Source organism: Apteryx mantelli, chromosome 2, assembly GCF_036417845.1.
Source record: "Apteryx mantelli isolate bAptMan1 chromosome 2, bAptMan1.hap1, whole genome shotgun sequence".
Taxonomy (NCBI): domain Eukaryota; kingdom Metazoa; phylum Chordata; class Aves; order Apterygiformes; family Apterygidae; genus Apteryx; species Apteryx mantelli.
In genome coordinates, this window is record NC_089979.1 from 148,782,065 (window position 1) to 148,797,559 (window position 15,495).

The 15,495-nt window shown below is 37.6% G+C and overlaps 1 protein-coding gene across 1 annotated transcript in view; it reads right to left on the minus strand.

Moving 5' to 3' along the window:
- Window positions 1-931: 931 nt before the first annotated feature.
- NEBL (nebulette) overlaps window positions 932-15,495 on the minus strand; it is a 92,711-nt gene continuing 78,147 nt past the window's right edge. Inside the window, 2 exon segments of the mRNA XM_067292512.1 lie at window positions 932-1,264; window positions 6,342-6,457. Coding sequence (XP_067148613.1) covers window positions 1,088-1,264; window positions 6,342-6,457 — 293 coding nt within the window. The 3' untranslated portion in view covers window positions 932-1,087.

Below are 15,495 nucleotides of genomic sequence, written 5' to 3' on the forward strand. Positions count from 1 at the left end.
GAGGAAACTGAGTGATAGGCCATCGCACTGAAATGCACTACAATAACCAGAGCTCTTCACCACTCTGCAATGGAGGGGCGAGGATTTCTGCAGCAGGGTAGGTACATCAGCTTGTCAGCACAGCAGCCATTAAGCAAGTTACTTGTGGCAGGAATGAGGGATGTGACTGCATGCTTCGTGCAAGCACACAGCACTGGGGCCTCACACAGGCTATTTACAGCACTACAGGTGGAGGTAAAGGAAGTAACATGAAGTATTGGTTGTACACTGCCCTACTGGAAGTTTCTATTTAAATGCCAAGTATTATTAAAAGGAAACAGAAGAGCTCATAGGTTTTATACTCTAGATAGTCTCTGTGAGGAGTCTTCTGTGGAAAAGATACTGAAGAACCATGAATCCTGGCATGGATATAACTGATGGACTTGGATGCAAGCAAAGCTGATAGAAGAGGTCACTGTTGCGCATAAGAGAAAATGGGCAATCCGGGAGTAAATGTGGGTAAGCGACAGTCAGGAAATTTTTGCTCTCAAAATAGACTTGTTTCTTGTAAGGCTGCTGGGCAACAGGGATTTTGTTTATGTCATTATTTCAAAACGTTGAATTCTCTACTCAACATTTTTATTAGGATGCTAACTGCTCAAAAGTCAAACACTCCTCCAATAATTTGAAGATATGTTCAAACTCAGTGTGTTAACCTCTTGTGACTTCAGAGTGCCATAAGAAGTGAATCAATCTTATAGTTCTGTTATAAAGAGAAATAACTTCTTTGAGAAGTAGGGAAAAGGTATTTCCCCTTTACAGCTAATTGACTGAAACATTCACAGGGTTAGCAGCGCCAGGCTTCCATATATATATTTTATTTTTAGGGAGCACTATTGTAAGCAATGCTGTTTTCAAAGCTCTGAGCTTCTTGTTGTTCATTTATCTGCACTTTAAAGGACTCTAAATTGGATTTTGAATGAGAATGCAGACTGTTATAGCAGTGAAAAAGTAATGAACATGTGGTCTTAAAAGATTCTTTTGATTTTTTCTAAAAGGTTAGATTTTGAGTTAATCAGAATAAAGCTCAAAGGACTAGAGACAAAAATTAGTTAACAAACTCAATATAGTTTGCTGGAAGCATTCCTGTTTTCCCAGTTCTCTGAACAGTACCATACATCCAGCCATCATCAATTGGTTGTACATTGATGATATAATCACCATCCCTGAAGGAAACTTCATCTTCATCTTGAGCACTGTAGTCATACATAGCTCTGTATGTTCTCTGTTGAAGAAAAGAAAACAAGGCTGTAAAGTCTCGAGCCTAAGCAGAGATAGCGTCTTTGTCTTCTTTCACAGAGAGAAAAAAGAGAAAAGAGCAGGAGAAAGAAGGGAGGGAGCATGGGAAAGAGAGAAATCATATAAGTTACCTGTTAAAAAGAAACAACACATCCCTTCCTGTCAAATATTCAATAAATTTAGCCCTCTTCTCTGAGTACCAAAACAGTGATTTTTGTGAACCTACATTGTTCAAAGTCCTCACAAGAAAAGATTGCAGGCTATACACTGACTTTTGAAATATTCCTTCCAACTGTTGCTTCATATACTCACTAGTAACAGTTCATTATGTTCAGCCACAGCTGGCTGTGTACACTGCCTCTTACTGTGGTTCTGCTACTTATTTGCACAGCTTGTGCTGTGTCTTCACTTCAGAAAAGGAACATCTTCATGCAGGTCATTAACTTTGCCATCTCATTAAATGTCCTTCATTTTCTTTAGGATTTTACCCAAAATTAAGAGTTACAAATATATTATTATCTAATGAAATCAAGGTACAACACGATTTCAAAAAGTTGGCAAAAACAGTTTTTGTGAATATTCATTTTTTCAATTATTCAAGTACAAATAAAAGATTAATCTAAACGGAACACAAAGTCCTGTCATTAGCTAAGTCAAACTCCCTGATATCTCTGTCAGCTGTAAGCAAAGATTTCAGTTTCCTTTTCATATATTTATTTAAATTCATAATCAATAATATGCTATCATTTATTGGAATTCAAAGTATAGTTTCCAACTCACAGGGAACAGAGTCTCCCGTTGTATCTTAACGGCAGAACAAAAAGAGCTCAATTTAAAATTCCCAGGAGTACTTTTTTTCCCCTTTTCCTGTCTCTCAACAGAAATCAAAAGCAGTTCAGGCATCACTGATAATACTTCACTGGCCTGCCAGCTCTTTTTCGTATGTCACTATATCTAGCTGAATTTTTTTGGTAAAATGATTTAAAGAGAACAAAGGTAAAAACTGTTAACACCCAGGATGATTGTCTTAACCTTTTAAGAGACAGCAACCTTCAGTCTGCTTCCCATCTCAGAAAAACAACTCCAAACCACCTCATGCACTTGGTCTGTTTTGTTTTTTTAATGAAATTTTATTTTCAGAAAAGATGTCCATATCTGGCATGAAGGAGATAATGGATTTTTTTCCTAAGCCATGTTTTTATGTCCCCCTTAAATGGGCAAAGACTGGGGCAAGAGATGAAATGTTTTATTAGACTGACAGATGCAATTGGAAAGAAACAGGCAAGTTTTTGCTCACCCAGAAGGATGCTCATCCATCCTTAAATCACCATGGTATGGGACATAACTACTGCTGTCTCCTTTAAGGCAGCTTGACTACATCATGATGGTGCAAAGTTGTTAAGACAAGCTGGTAATTTCAAACTTTAAAAAAATTTATAGGGCCCTAAATGCTGCTGAGAAACCTAAATTTATGGCCTTAACACCTAATTAGGTGCTAAATGGCTGTCAGGAGAAATCTCCATAATAATCCCGTTAGCATTTAATGCCTAATTATCACTTCAGAGTGTAGTCTGGGCTATATAATTGAGAATTACAATGCTTAAAGGACTCAAAGCGGAGGATTTTTAAAATACATTTAAGTGAATTATTCTTTTGTCAGTAGTGAGTTTAGCAGGTACTGAGAGCACAACGGGGGTTTAAGAAAAGGTCGGGGTTTTGTAAAACAGTCAAATACTCACTTATCTCCTGTCTCCTCAAAGGTCTAACTTGCAGCTTTTGCTTAGACAAAACAGTAAAAAATCTGTGCATATGAAGTACTGAAGCACAGCTATCTAGCTCCCCAGCCAGATGTGAGTTAAGAGAGCATATTTCCTGTTCCACCATCAGTTTAAACTCACTTTCTGGATTGGTCCTTGCAAGCAGCAGTTACCTGTTGCAGTGTCTTTCACATATAGTAGCTTTCAAGGGAAGCCAACTAGCAACATGGGTTTTGTTTCCCTACAACCTTTCCTTACCTAAAGGCTTCAAAACAACCTCTCTTCTTTTGAACAGAGGTCTGTTCAAAAATAGTCTGGCAGAAGCCTTAAGGGAGCTGTTACAAAACATACTGTACTCTGAGCAACAATTTCATTCAGTCTATTATGTAAAATTGCTCATAGAAAGTCAACAAAAGTTAAGAGTCAGAAAAAAAAATGCAATTCATCTAAAGAAAATAAATCTACCCAAGAACTGTGTTGGGATGATGCCTGATAAAAACAGGGCCCAAAATTAAATAACCAGAAAATGCACATTAGAAATGTTCCCATATTGGTAGTCATAAGATGAATTTATGTCTTTTAAGGACCCTGATTTGGTAACAATGCCACAGAGAAGGAAGGGGCTGAAAGGAGTGGCTTTTACTACCTCTCTGATCATTCTCACCCTAAGATAACCCAAGGAACTCTCTCATCCTAGAGATGTCCTAGGCAAACTGAGGCAAGGATAGGTGATTTCATCATCTTCTTAACTTTCATTAAGTCTCAAAAACCACTTGGACTTTGAGACCAATATTTGGGCTAGGACTTCTTTCTTGTAGTCTCTTCCTCTTCATTTTTCCTCTTCCTTTCTTCCTCAGCCTCCGTGTGGTTTAGTCAAACTATACTGCATCTCGGGCAGTATTGCTACAAGCCCAGGACCAAACAGGCAGCTGAAAGCAGTGAACCTAACACTGTAGAGAAGTTTGTCAGATCTCCTAGGGTATGTCTACACTGCATTTTGAAAAGCACTCCAAGGCTGCCTTCATCTTCTGTCTATGAGGACAGCTACACTTAAACAGATCCCCAGATACAACCAGGGGTTCCCCCCTAGCACACACTGAGGATCCCATGTACCATCCCCATAGCCAAGTATAATGTGCCCAGCATACCTGGACAAGTTGCACAGGCTAAAGAGAAGATAGTCATTTGAAGGGGAGGTGGAAAGATGATGGAGCATGTCAGGCTTATAGCTGTACCAGAGCTATAAGCCCTCCCTCCTTGGGAGCAGAATCATCCCCCCAACGGGTTGTAAGATCACCCTATGTGTTCCTCACTGGACTGGCAAATTAACAGTCAGCATCAGACATGTTTACCTGTGCTGTCCTTTTTTTCCTCCCTCTGGAAATGTTTGTTTTGTATTGTCTTCAAGGAAACCAGCTCAGACTTTAACAGCAACAGGATGGGTTCAAACCATGATATTTGCTGTTTGCCTTTTTTGCCCATTAAGGACAGATATTATCATTTAAAAGAATGTCAAATGACAACACTCCTTCAAAAAAAAAGGTAAGAAATCATGTTGAAATGAGAGACTCATTCAATCCTTAATATTTAAAATACTTTAACTCCACTTCCTTCCTTTTCCTATCACCATTGAATTGTCAGCTCTGGAAAGAAGAGGAAAATGAAGATTCTCAAGAGAAGTGAAATGATACTGTTTCAACAGGCAGTCCCTAGGCAAGTCACTGGGAGATGGAGATATTAGGGAAATAGTAGGCTATCTACCTGCCCATGTAGCCATATGGGCTACCAAATGAACTTTAGATTTTCGGGCATGTCCATTCTCTAGATGTTAGACTTGAAGGCTATATCGGCTTTGCTCCCCCACTCACTAGCAAATTTGCTAGCAAAGCCTCGGCTTCTAGGTCCCCCACTTTTTTGATTCCATCCCTTTTGGAAAGCAGCCAATTCCCCAGCACCTTGCGATATCCTTGAAACTGAATGTCTGACTCTAGTTTCAGCTGCCTCACAGCTCTTAGGCAGGTATCCTAAGTTTCCCCAGTTTCGGCTCACCCAAAGATCCAAGTATCTTAATGCCGGACTTTCCAGAAAGCTGAGGAACTGGCAAGCCTGAAAGCACTGAAACCTCCCAGAATGTTGTGATCTTTGCAGTATGAAATATTGTGGAGCTTCAGTCTTGAAGAAAAATGCAATATCCAGGCAACTCTGGAAACTCAATTTTTTTTCAGATCAACAAATTCCCTTTTTCTAGCCAGCTACAAGTGTGGTTCATAACTGAATGCTTCTTCATTTCTAAGCAAGGTGGCAGAAACTGTGAATATAAATCCATTCAAAACAATCTTTAGGTTTTCCTGCAAAGTACAAGAAAGTTGATATTCCTAAAGTAAAAGGTGATGGAATCTGAACTGTGAAATACCTAGGCAGTGCTATGATTAAAAAAAAAAAAAAATTACATGAGAACCATTAAAAACATAACTTTACATCCGAAGAGTTCAAAAAGTAAAAAGAAGCTTGATTTTCAAAAGCTGGTTTCCTGAAAAAACATTCAGATCTCCCTCCATGGTCAGTTACTTCTGGAACTACAGATTCACTCCAGCTTTACATTCCCATCCACCACAAATAAGAACTTCATGACTGTGGCCATGGTTTCATGATAATGCTTCTTCCCAGTTGCCCAGCAATGTAACTTGATTTGCATCAGGTCTGAGTGGGTGCATGACTGTTCTGTTGAATTAGAAAGGGCACATCAATATAGAAAATATGCTAGCTTCATACAAACAAAGCTGAGTAACATGGATAGGCATAAAGCCTGCTGGGACAAAATCAGCAAGTCAACATTTTTTTAAAAAAATTTTAAACAACAGAATGTTCATAAAAGAGATTGGTGTTTTTCATCTGGCAGGAGCCTGAATTCATCAGATCGCATAACATCAAAGCTCAGCCTACCTCAGTGTTTACTACTTGTTTTAGCAGGTGGAAGATACAGGTGATTTCTCTGACTTCTGGAGATCATAAATAAATTTTTGTAATACATTCTGACATAAAAGTTCTTGCCACTGCCCTCAGTCACTTATTTTTTTAATACATTATGACTATCACTCACATTTAGGACTATGACAGTCAAATATACATAAAAGGTCAGTCATAGAAACAAAAATAAAGAGACTGACAGAAGCCAGAAAAATACTAATTTCCAAAATTCTCAAACTATAGAACTCAAGGGGACCAATTCACTTGCATTTAAACGATTTCACAATGGCTGAAGACGCTGCTTAACAAAAGGAATTATTATTTAAATTCAGTACTCACCAGACCCGCTGAATGAGGCTGTGAATGCATTGACCTCATGGATGACATACTGGTCTGGTGCATGTATCCATACCCTTGGGACTGGCTTTGCTGATATGCCCCAGGGAGAACAGGGGCTGTGCATTAAGGAAATACAAACACATCACTGTAAGTTAAAAGAATGTCCTTATCCAGAAATTCACACAGGCTGTAGATTGTTTTCTGATTAAGCATCTACATTGTACATAACAACTCCTCAGTACAAAACTGTTCAGAATGACTTCCATATACAACATATGGCTTTCCATAGACTGAATTATACATAAATGTAGCCAAAGCTATGGCAATATACCCACAAACAGTATCAAGCTTAGTTGGAAGGAAAAGCTTAACAGACCTTAAGGAATCTGACCATAAAAAGACATACTAAAACTGGACACACCACTAACGCAGTTTTGATAGTGCCATAGAGGATGTACCAAATATGAATGCTATCACGTGCCATAAAAAGCCATTTTTTAAGTAAAGATTGATCGAAACAAAGTCATATACTAACAAAGTTTTGAAATGTCTTAGTAGAATTCCCAAGTAATTAATTCCTAACTAATTAATTCCTAACTAATTGCAAACTAACTCTTTCTTATGGGCCATGAACAAAAAAAGACTGCTTCACAGGAATAGACATGAATGTAAAGAAGTGTGTCCAGAGTTGGGCTTCTTAGTATATTCTTACTCCATCAACATTCTTAACCAAAAATAGAGGTCAATAGTTATTTAAATCTTTCAAAGCCCGTCTCTTTCAGTATCTTCCTCTTACCACATATCTCTTCCATTTCTCCCTCATGTATTTTGTTCATATTATTTTAACAGTTCTGAAGATCCCATCGGCTAATCATGAATATGTTGCCTTTTATTGCACCAAGGACTTCCCACCTCTGTTGCTTGCTAGGAAAGCATTAGTAGCCCTTCAATATCAGTTCAAACACCCTGCTTTGGCAACAGGCTGAACCAAAATGTGTTAAAACCACATTTGACAAAAAATCTGAAAATACTGAGAAATAAGCATAGCATGTGAGAAATAAGCTCAGCATAGATGACTATTCACTGTTCTCTCAGCAAGCCCAAAAAGCATTTTTAAAGGAAAATTAAAGATTGAAATGGTTTCTACAAGATTAAAAGTTTAGTCAACTCATGCTTGTGCATGTTTTGCAAGTCTTATTAATCTGGGATGAAACATTCACTAGTTCAACTGGAAATTCATTTAGCAACACTAAAATGTATTCCCTCTGACACATCTGCCAGCAATTCATTCAGCCCATATTCTACTAGATTCCTCGGACAAAAGCCATCTTTCTCTTACAGGAGATGGAGTTCATGAAGCCTGTGAATCAAAAATCCTCAAATACGGAGTCATTCAGCACATGTGATACGTCTCTTGGGCTGGCTGGGAAGCGAAGAACCACTTCCAGAGCCATCACACACAGATTCAAACAGGAGCAAAACTAATGTAGGGTTTAATGGGTTTCAAATGTATGGAAGGACCCAGGACTTGTAGAATGAACAAATATGGGAAAAGTAGGAAACCTTCATACCAAAAAATATACTTCATACAAACACATGAAAACAGTGAATACTTATGTTTGGAGTAATAATACTCTGTCCTTGTCTGCTTCTCAAGCGACCAGAACAGATGCATGTGGAAAGGATTACTGAGAGAAAGTTTGCTGAACTATATCGGAAAGAAAGGTTGGCCTTGTGCTTTCAGCAAGGTGTTTTACCTAACTTGCTTCCCTGGCTAGCAATATCATGGGTATGAACAAAGTTTTTTTCTTAAAAAATCATTTATTTTAGTTAGCATAATCAAACTCATTAAGTGTATAATTACAACTTTGGATATCATTTTTTGGCCTACTATACTTTTAAAGATAGAAAACTATATATTTAACTAAGATTTTTCTGATTTAGTAAACACGTTTCAAACTATTGTAATGAATAGATTGCTTTGTTAAGTAAGTGAAATTAAAGTGATACACAGTCAGATGCAACACTGGAACATGATGAATAATGGATGTTTTAGAAGTGCCAAGTTCATTCTAATGACATATGAGTACAAAGACATTTTAAAGCAGTTTAATCATCAGAGAATTGCTGCTCGTTAACATGTTCACAGAATTATCACGCATTAAGTGAATAGTCCTAAGTAGTTCATCAAATAATTTATGTTTAAGTGTTGTTACAAGCTACTTCTACATGACCAGATGTAGCCCTTCATGAGAAAAAAAAAGAGAAACATAATTTAATCAAAGTCTGCGATCAAGGCTGGATGAATACATTTTGCCTATTTTTGCCTAATTTACCACAAGCATAACTGCTTGTCAGCTCTCAGAAACCAATGGAGTCTCATCTCCTCATATCAGTAGTAAATTGGTCAAGTGGGTTCAAAATTGAGCACAGCTTGAACCTTTTAACTTATTAGGAAGTAGTATCTAAGCCAACATCAGCTGCTGATCTGTCAGCACTGTCTGCTTTGCAGCCACGAAGAGCTAGTAGCTGCTTTCCTTGGTTGCTATGAGGCAGAGACACTCTGAAAACCCCTTTCCTCTTCCTGAGAAAAGCGAAGATGCTGGTAGAAAAATGTTCACTCTTGACTCCTTCTTCCCAAAACTCATCTTTTGTAATTCTTACCAATCATGTCTTGTCACTGTGAGGCAGCAAGCCAACTGACGGTCTGCTTTATTATATCCTCCAAATCGACAGGCTTAATTTAGGAAGGACAACCCATACCTCCCACCTCAGTGACAACTGTCAGCAGCAGGGCTGAGCCATGCTTTCTTCTTTTGCAGTCGAGCTTCTTTCCAGCTGAGAGAATTCCCTCAAGCTGTGCCAGAGAATCTACTTACTAATTTACCTGCAACAATTGAAATTAAGCCCAGAGGAACAAAACGTCTTCCAAAGCATGAAAAATTTTGGGCAGCATTATAAACTGAAATATTACAACAAGCTTCTAGACAAACAAAGAGAAGGAATTTCTAGGATTCCACAGCTTGATCTTTCAGTCCTTTAGTTAGGCTGCATATATGAAATTGGTGTTGTTACCTGACTGAATAATTCCACCTTTTCTTCCACTAAAAATACTGTAGTTGGGCTGCAAAAAACGATTTGTAGTTTTTAAGAAATTTTCAAGAAATCTTCAGACTGTTGCCTATCTGAATATCATATATATCAGCCAATTAGTGAAGGGGAAAAGATGTGAGCTGTGTTTCTGGTAGCACACAGATAACGCAAGATGAGACTAAATGATGCAGAAAAAGAGTTTGACTTTTCCTCCTCATCATCACCCACAGTTAACTGCAATATTTTGGCTCAGACTAAAGTATAAAGTTCTATAACATCGACTGAAGCAGCAGCAAAAACAATGGTTTTAGTTAACCTAAGGGAACAATAAAGCACAGTGGTGGAACATAAAATTCATTTAGCTGAAGTCAGATTTATTGGTGAGGGATCTGAAGGCTGACCATTGCTCCCAGAAGTACAGGTGGGAGTTTTTTCTTGTTGCATTAAGAATTTAGCAGACGCATTCTGATGTATCGAAACTTTCTTTTTTTTTTTTTGTTCCACTTAACAATCAAGCCAGATACTCATTTTAAATTATTTGCTAGAAGGAATTTATCCTATTTCTCTTACTATATCTTTATAAGCTTCCCCAGAGGAAAAAATAAATAAATAAAAGAGAGTAGAAAATGAATGACCATGTTAAAAGTCAGAGAGGAAGCTTCCAAGAAAAAGAACCACCCCAGGAATGATAGCAGGTATCAGCTTGCTGCAGCAGACAGTGGGGTCTGCAGTGTATGTACCTATCAGGATACACTTTGAGAACGACTGTGAAAGAAAAAGGTCAGACTGCAGAAACAGAGAAAGAATAATTAAGAGAGCATTATATAGCTACAAGGTAAAAGAAAAGTTTATGCTGAAAATAAAAATCATTTAAAGGGCATTTTCCAAGACACAATATTTTATCAAAATCACACTTAAATTCTCCTTAATTCTTCTGTGCAGCAGATAGCTCAAGGTAAAACACTGGATAGCCACTGCTAACTACTGCATTTTCGAAACTAGTGAGTAAGCAAGCATACAGTAAAAATACATCTCATTTACTGCAGCATAATACAATAATAATCACTCTATTTATTCTTACAGACATGACACAGTTTTAATTATTTATTTTACTTCAAGCTTTGATGTGATCTCAACTCACGGTTCCACCATCAACCCACTAAGATTTCAGAGCACCCACTAAATGCCTTACAACGTTTTGTAATAATAAAACATGGGAGAGTAGGAAGTAAAAAGAAAGACAATCATTATTATGTGTTTAATTGTAATGTCTGTAAGACAATGATCAAGCTGTAGATTTCCCAAGAAGCACAAATTTTTAATAGAGACAGAATACAGCGTTATCACACATCTTTGTGTTACTGACATTATGACTAGCCCCCCTGAAGCTGCTTACAGGAACTGTGTTGCTCCACTTACATTGAAGTCTTTCCCCTGTTTTGCCTTGCTGGTGCTTTCTTTTCCACAGGTTGCAACATCTAGAAAAGCCTTCATGGTCTTTCTGCCTTAGAAAGTCTCTCCTATAGCCTTCAGTTCCTTCTTTCTTTTGTTCTTCACCTTAGAAATTAGTCAGCTATGTCCAGCATATGTTCAACAGAATACATTGTCAAAGTAGCGACACAGCTGCATGTGGGGAGGTGTACATTTAGAGCACAGGTCTGGGGTATTCATGTATACCCCAGGTGTTGTATGTGTGGATCATTCCCTGAACTGCACAACTCCCTTGGCCACTTTCAGATCCAAGTTACATGACTACATACCTAAGGAGATACAGCCTTAGAGTAAACTCTTATTACTGCATTGAAGTTGGTGGACAATAACGATTGATACCAGTTAAAAGCCTGCTCCTGAAAGTGTCACTGAGGTAACTTTGGTTTCAGACTCTGACTTGGTACTTTATATTGTTTTCTATCACTTTCCCAGATGTTGGCTGCTGCTCCCCATCATTAAAATATTTAAAGCTTTTGGGGATACAATTTGTATTACCAATCACATCCTTGAACAAAGTGGTACATTATCATCACTTACCAAGATTGGTATATTTGAATATTATCATCATTTTCTACCTCTTTCCTGAATCTAATTGAATTTAATGTTTCTAACAACAAAACTACTTCCACAGGAATGTACCTGACATCACTCTGGGTCTGATTAGGCCACCCTCACATGCTGAAGTAGTACTTTCCTGCCAGGAATTGTCCCATCAAAATTCTCAGCAAGACTTTTGATGGAATAAAGTACTAATCACCCTGAGTAAAGACAAGAAAAATGAGTGCTAAACAGATCTGGCAAAAAAGCAGACTAAATGAGAAAGAACATTTATTTATATATGTATCTAAATTTATATTCTAAATATAAATATTAAATTTTATAAATACATGTAGTTATATAAATATAAAATAAACTAAATATTTTTACATATGAAATATGTACAAATACAATATGCAAATAACAGGGATAGTTTCAAAGAGCTTATAGCCAAAGAAAGGAAACAAAAGTGGAAACCAAAAGACATCACAGTACAAGAAAATAAAAAAATATACTTTGGTCATGAAAGAGTAATTTAGGTTGGATGAGACCTCTAGAGGTAATGTAGTCTATCCCCCTGTTAAAATCAGGACCAATTTTGAAGTTAGCTTAGGTTGCTTAGGCCCTTGTCCAGTCAATTCTGAGTTCCACTACACCTCTTTCAGTAACCTAATTCCTCCTGCTTATTTCCCACTCTGTGTATATTTATGTACAAGCTCTCGAGATGGGCTCAGCACAGCACTGAGCTAACCACATAAGTATCTTGAGAAAGGAGAAATAAGGAGAAATTTGAAGACTCTTCAGGCATTAATTTTGCAGAAGTTTACATCCTGACCAAGCATGAACAGCAGGATAAATGAAACATAACTGTGGCCAACCAAAAATTTAATGAGTATTGAAGGAAGCCTGGATCACAGGCTAATCAGAAATGAGAATCTTGATATCTTGACAGCAAATAAGGGAGGATACATACGATGAGGATAGGTTGTGAAAGACATGAAAAGAGAAGAAAAGCAGCCTGTCTGACATGATAGATGAGCTGTTAGCAGCCTTTTGAAGATGAAGTGCTAAGCTCTATCATTTTTTGCTGAAGTTAAGAGCGCTGGAAGAACTCAGCAGGAGCCATGAGGTGCTACCTCTCAAAGAGGCCACAGGCAGGCAATCCCAGATCCTCACTGAATATCTGAAGTTGATGCTCCATGAACTGGCTGAGACACTCTAACAGTTCACTGCTACTAAAAGCGGGCATCCTGCCACCCTTTCTCTTTTTTTCAGCTGGGCTGTTTTGCTGCTGGTTTGGTGAATTGAGTCAGTTCAACAAGGGATGAGACTAGTGACAGACCCAGTGCAAGGGAGGAGGCAGGACCAGGCACCCAAGACCATAAGCAGCAGAAGGCAGCAAACTGTTAGATCAGCTCAGCTGACCCATGGAGGCACCTGCCGAGTGCCTTGCTTCTGTGTGAGCTCCATCTGAGCTCAAAACCCAAAAGAACTGAACCTCCCAGAGATGCTTCCTCCAGGTATCACAGCACCCAGCACTCAGCAATGCTGATGTAACTCAGCATCCTTCTATATGCTACCATTGACATGCACTGTACATTAGAGATCCAAATACTCATACCCTAAGCCTCCACAGTATTTGAGGAAAGATACTGCAAGTTTAGAGAAGCTGAGAAAGCCTGACGCAGCCAGCATGAGCTGAAAGCTTTACATTAAAGCAGATATCAGAGAAACAGGTCAAAATTGTAACCTGGTCAGAGAGAATGAGGCCTGGTGCATTCATCAGTCCAGCAGCTTAATGACTTTGGTGAGGGTGCAAGGACCACCCAGAGACAAGTTAGAGAGGGCAAGGAGGAGGTTAGCAGGCATAGAACTGTTTCACTGCATCCCCACGGAACTCAGCACAAGGGGATATGCTCTAGAGGACATGATAAGAAGCAGTCAGAGAAGTATAGAGAGCAACCAGAAGAGTATAGAGAATACAGTATAGAGTATACAGATAACATTTGGTGAACCTCATATATAATTTTCTAGTTCAGTGCAAAATTGATTGCCAAAAATGCTTCTGTCCCAAACTGCGATGAAAAGAAAAAATCTCAAAGGTTCATGCAAAAAGAAAAAAACAAATCAAATAAAGGAATAATTTTATGCCAATCACTTCAAAAGATCTAGGTTTAATTTTGATCATTTTCAATATTTGTTATAATTAATGTCCTTCTTTAAAATGAAACATTTCAAAATAGAATGGGATTTTTTGTTTCAAAAATGTCAAGCTATAAACTTAATAATCTCAAAACTTAATAAAACATCTGGACATTAATCAGAAGTGGCCCATTCCCGTCAAAAAGTTTGGCATTAAATTGCTATATTCTGATTAAGAATACTGAAAAATTCCCATCTAGCTCTAAAGTTAAATAGCTCAGTGTTAGCTTTTCAAAGAAGCTAGAAAATGAAAACAACTGCTTTGAGCTTTATTCTAAATCAGCTTTAACCCTTACCTATTAGAGAGAATTTTATTATTTTGTAGGCACAAAGAGGAGCATAGCACAGTAAAATTCACTGAGAATAGGTCAAACTGCATAAACATATAAAAAGCACTAACCTGAAGACTGCAGGTGGTGAGATCTGATACAAAACAGTGCTGTTTTTAGAACGGTGGAGAACAACATGGTAAGGCATCTTGGCATTTTTTCTTGTGCATACACTAACTTTCTCTTCATTTCTTTTCTTTTTTTTTTCTTTTTCTTGCCCTTTACTTGTGAGTTACGCTGCTTTCATGGATGTTTGAACAACGAGGCTTGCTGCTCTCAGTGGTGCTCTGTCAGAAGCAGCAGTTTGTCTGAGTACTATCCATCAGAGGAGTCAGTATTAGTTAGTAAATTGGAGTATCAAACTCAGATATAATTAGGTTGTTGAAATAACAACCTGAAAATACGGCCTAATTCACACAGGGTGCTAATAAATATCTGCCATGTTCACTGACCTCATTAGAACTGAAGCACATAACTACTTGGAGTCTGTGGTAAATTCAGAACATTAGAACCTTAGGAAGTTTCCATAACCTAAATTATAAAAAATCACAAATAATCTATGCAATCTTCAAATCATTGAAAAATTTGACTCTGGGGAAAAAACATTCAACAAAATTAGTAATTTTGTATTTAAAATAACAAACATTAATTATTCATGATACAAAAAAAAAAAAATCAAATAACGACTGTATTCTCAAGGCTACCTACTAATATACTACAATGGATAAAATAAAATGATTTAAACTAAACTGCATTAGTGTCATGAATGAACAGACTAATAGACTGTTTTCAGCACCATTATTCTTATAACAGGGTTTTCTAAAATCAGCTAATAATAATTAAGCCTAAATAAGTGTACCCACCATGTAAGCTGAAGTAAATTATTGTGGGAAATGCAGAGTTGTACAATTATAACTCTTACTGCAGTTTCATTATAAGAAATTAAAATTTGATTTTGAATGAAATTACAAAGGAAGATCACACATAGCTGTTTATATATATGTCAAAGAAAACAAAGAAATTTTAAGAGGAATGACAAAAGAACATGTAATGTGTTCATGCCACATGGAATCCTACATTTTATTTATTAATTTGTTTTCCTTTTAGGGGGAACTCTCCAGAGATTAAACGTGATTCACAAAAACTTCATCCGTTCAGGAATTCCTGATTTTCATAAACAGCCAATAATACTACCACTTGTCATGCTGGTCTTCATTGTGTAAGTAGTCCCTCATACATCCAATAGCAGGAAAAGTGGAAATTTGGGAAGTACTAGCCAGTCCAGTGGAGGAACAGCTGGCAAACTGGCTCTCTAGTACATCACGGTCTGTGTCTGGTCATTCAGACTTTCTCCTAAATTCATCGTATTTTGAGGAATACAGAGCAATTTCTATTTCTTGAGCTCCTTTCTGGCCCCTCTAAGGGGGGTCTAAAGCTCTGTACTGCAAATAAGTCTCTTTTCTAACCTCATGGATATGTTTCCTTTAAATAAAAGTAATACT